Below are 3,381 nucleotides of genomic sequence, written 5' to 3' on the forward strand. Positions count from 1 at the left end.
AGTCAGGACTCTGCATCTGGGCTCAACGCTGCAAAGTTGCCGTGTTTGGACAGACTAAGGGGCTGTCCCCGGGCGCGCGGGGCTCGGCCGTGGGGCTCATGGGGCGAGCGGGGAACGGACACGGGGACAAACGGCCCCGGGGCTTCAGTTGCAGCGGCAGCGGCGGCAGCAGCGGCAGCAGCAGAAGATTCTCTAGAGCTATCTTCTTCTTTCTCTTTTTCTTTTTCTTTCTCTTTCTCATTCTCTCTCTCTCCCTTTCCCGCTGCCGGGCACCCTTCTCGCGGGGTCCGTTTGCCGGCGTCCCTCTCCTCTCCCCGCCTCCCTCTCCCCCAGCCGGGCCGGGCCATGCCCCCGGCCCGCCCCCGGCCCCGGGCGGGGCTGCCCCGTCCCCGGCCCCGGCCGTCCCGCCGCGGTCTCGCCTCCGCCCGGCTCTGGCCGTACTGGCGGTGGCGCTGCTGGGCGGGCATCAGCGCCTGGGGCAGGGGCGGCATCGCCGCCCTTTGGCTCCGCCTGGCCCGAGCCCGGCGCCGGCCCCGACGCAGGGTCCAGTCCCGACCCCGGCCCCGGCCCCGGCCCCGGCCCCTCCCGGAGCCCGCGGAGGACACACGCGGCGTGGCCGCTCCCTCCGCCTCGGCTGCGGCTTCCCCGGCCCGAGCTGCGCCGCTCGGCAGCGCGGCCGCCGGCCCCGAGCCTCCCGTGTCCCGTTCGAAAGAGCGAACGTCGGGGGATGGCCGGCCCGGGGCGGTTGAGGGGCGCTCGGGGGCCGTTGCTGGCCCCGGGCCGAGCGCTGACAGCCGCGTCCCGCCCGCAGGGAAGGCGCAGGAGGCTCTGCTGCAGCGCTACCGGGTGGGTTCGCTGCTGGGGCGCGGCGGCTTCGGCAGCGTCTTCTCGGCCACGCGGCTCTCGGACGGCGCCCCGGTGAGCGGCGGGGCCGGCGGCGGGCGCAGGAGGAGGGCGTGGAGGGGGAGGAGGAGGCGCAGCAGGAGGAGGAGGCTGGGGCTCGGCAGGGCGGGCGGCGAGCTGAGCCCGCTGCTGCCCTTGGCTTGCAGGTGGCCATCAAAAGGGTGCCGCGGAACCGCATCCGGCACTGGGACGAGCTGGTGAGTCAGCGGGGCCAGCGGCAGAAGCCGGGCCGTGCCGGGCGGGGATGAGGCGGCGGCCGGCAGGGTGGAAGGCGCCAGGACGCCTGGAGGGGGAGCGGGCGTGGGCCCAGCGCAGGGCGCAGAGCGTCCCGGCCTGGCTGAGGGCTTCCCCAGGCCTGGCACGGCATCGGCCCCCGCTGACGGCATCGTGCTCCTCCCGCAGCCCGACGGCACCAGCGCACCCCTGGAGATCGTGCTGCTGGCCAAGGTGTCCACCGGCTTCCCTGGTGTCGTGCAGCTGCTGGAGTGGCTCGAGCTCCCCAACAACATCCTGATGGTGCTGGAGCGGCCAGAGCAATGTCAGGACCTCCTGCGTTTCATTCGGGCACGGGGGGTTCCTGTGCGAGGAGGTGGCGCGGGAGCTGTTCCGCCAGGTGCTGGAGGCCGTGCGGCACTGCACCAGCTGCGGGGTCCTGCACCGCGACATCAAGCCAGAGAACATCCTGGTTGACCTGGCCACCAGGCAGGCCAAATTGATTGACTTTGGCTGTGGCACCTACCTGCAAGACACAGCCTACACTTACTTTGCAGGTGAGCCTACGCAGGGCTGTGCTCCCGCTCCTGGCATCTCATGGCCTGACATCTCCCAGCCCAAGCTGGCTGTGGCAGCGGGCATTCTCCCTTTTGCTGCCAGGCAGGGGACTGAGCCTCCAGCTGGCTTGCTTTTGAGCCGGGCTGGGTGGGGAGGCATCTTCCAGCCCTGCTGGCAGCCTTTGCCAGCCACTGTGCCCTGGACTTGGGCTGGGCTGGGGCAGCCAGCCTGACAAAAACCCCCATGGGTGGGGTAGCAGAGAGGCGCAGCCAGCACCAATGCACCAGCCCGTTTGGAGTGTGGGCGAGAGGAAGGGCTCCCACTGCTGCACTCGCTCTGTTTGCCTTGGCTTCATAATACTTTTGGGCCAATGCAATGCAGGCAGGGAGGATAAGGACATGTTTTTTCCCCAGCTTTTTCCCCAGTGGCTTTTTCCTTTGCATGTCATGGTCAGGCCTAGCCAGGGCTTCCACTGCCCTCTTCCGACACCCGGTTGGCTTCTTTTGCAACCCTAAGGTTGTACACTTGGAGTCCCAGGTGCTGGCGAGAGGGCAGTGGTCACCCTGTGTGCCACTGATGCAGCCCCCGCACGGCCAGGGCTGCTGTAGCCAGGCTCTGGGGGCAGCAGCATCGCCCTGCTGAACTCCATCTGTATTCCATAGGAACACTGTCCTACAGTCCCCCCGAATGGACCCGCTTGGGCCGGTACCACGGCGAGGCAGCAACGATCTGGACGCTGGGCATCCTGCTGCACCAGATGGTCTGCGGGAAGCATCCTTTCAGGAGGGGCCGGAACATCAGCCGGGGCCAGCTCTCGCTGCCACCACGGCTCTCTCAAGGTGGATCCTCTTCTCTGCGCACGGGGGGAATACCCGTGCCGGGAGGCAGCAGCGGGCTCCTGGGCATCGCGCTCTGGCCGCTGCTGAGGAGGTGGCCCAAGTCCTGCTCTCCTCCAAAGCAAAGAGCTGATGGGAAAGTTTAGGCCCAGCTCTGAGCGCATCCAGAATGGCCTGGGCATGGGAATAGTGGGGCAAAGCAGACAGGAGCCTGCTCTAGCTGACCGGCAGTTTGTGGTTTCTCTCGGCAGCGTGCCAAGATCTGATCAGGCGGTGTTTATCCATGCACTTCTTGGACAGGCCCTCATTAGAAGACCTGTTCTGTGATCCTTGGGTGCAGGGTATTCCTCCGCCGTAGAAGAAGGGAGAGAGCCACAGGCACACTTTGATCCAGGGCCCTGGTAAGTTCCAGCTGCACACATGCCTTGGCCATCAGAAGCAAAGGAACCCAGACCTTTTTGTGCTGCCTGTGTCGCTGCACCGGGGTCATGGCATGGCAACACGCAGCCCTTGTGCTGCAGCTGAGCTGCTCTGCCCAGCACTGGTGGCCGCCATCCAAGCTGGTTCTGCTTGTCCTGGTTCCCTGACAGCTGGGGCCCTGGGCAGAGCCCTGACAGCCTGCTCCCAGCCCAGGGAAGGAGAAGGAGCCCCTGGAGAAGCTGTACCAGGTGGGGATGCTGCTGCTGCTGCTGCTGCTGCTGCTGCTGCTGCTGCTGCTGCTGGAGACAGCGAGGATGACCTCAAGGATGACAAACTCTTCCTCAACCTGGCCCCCGGCAGCTGAAGGTGATGGACTTTGATTGTGGCACCTTCTTCAAAGCCAAACTCGACAGGGAACTTTCAGATGAGTCCACCCCCAGGGAAATGCTCC

The 3,381-nt window shown here is 66.7% G+C and overlaps 1 protein-coding gene across 1 annotated transcript; it reads left to right on the forward strand.

The window, feature by feature from the left end:
• Positions 1–360: 360 nt before the first annotated feature.
• On the forward strand, positions 361–3,128 carry LOC119696275 (serine/threonine-protein kinase pim-1-like; the record flags this gene model as incomplete). The annotated part of the gene is given in 6 exon segments (XM_038126000.1): positions 361–918; positions 1,050–1,100; positions 1,306–1,473; positions 1,475–1,673; positions 2,337–2,513; positions 2,762–3,128. Coding segments are annotated over 6 exon segments (1,260 nt in total), but the record flags the coding sequence as incomplete, so codon positions are not given.
• Positions 3,129–3,381: the final 253 nt, after the last annotated feature.

Source organism: Motacilla alba, unplaced genomic scaffold, assembly GCF_015832195.1.
Source record: "Motacilla alba alba isolate MOTALB_02 unplaced genomic scaffold, Motacilla_alba_V1.0_pri HiC_scaffold_28, whole genome shotgun sequence".
In the NCBI taxonomy this organism is placed as follows: Eukaryota; Metazoa; Chordata; class Aves; order Passeriformes; family Motacillidae; genus Motacilla; species Motacilla alba.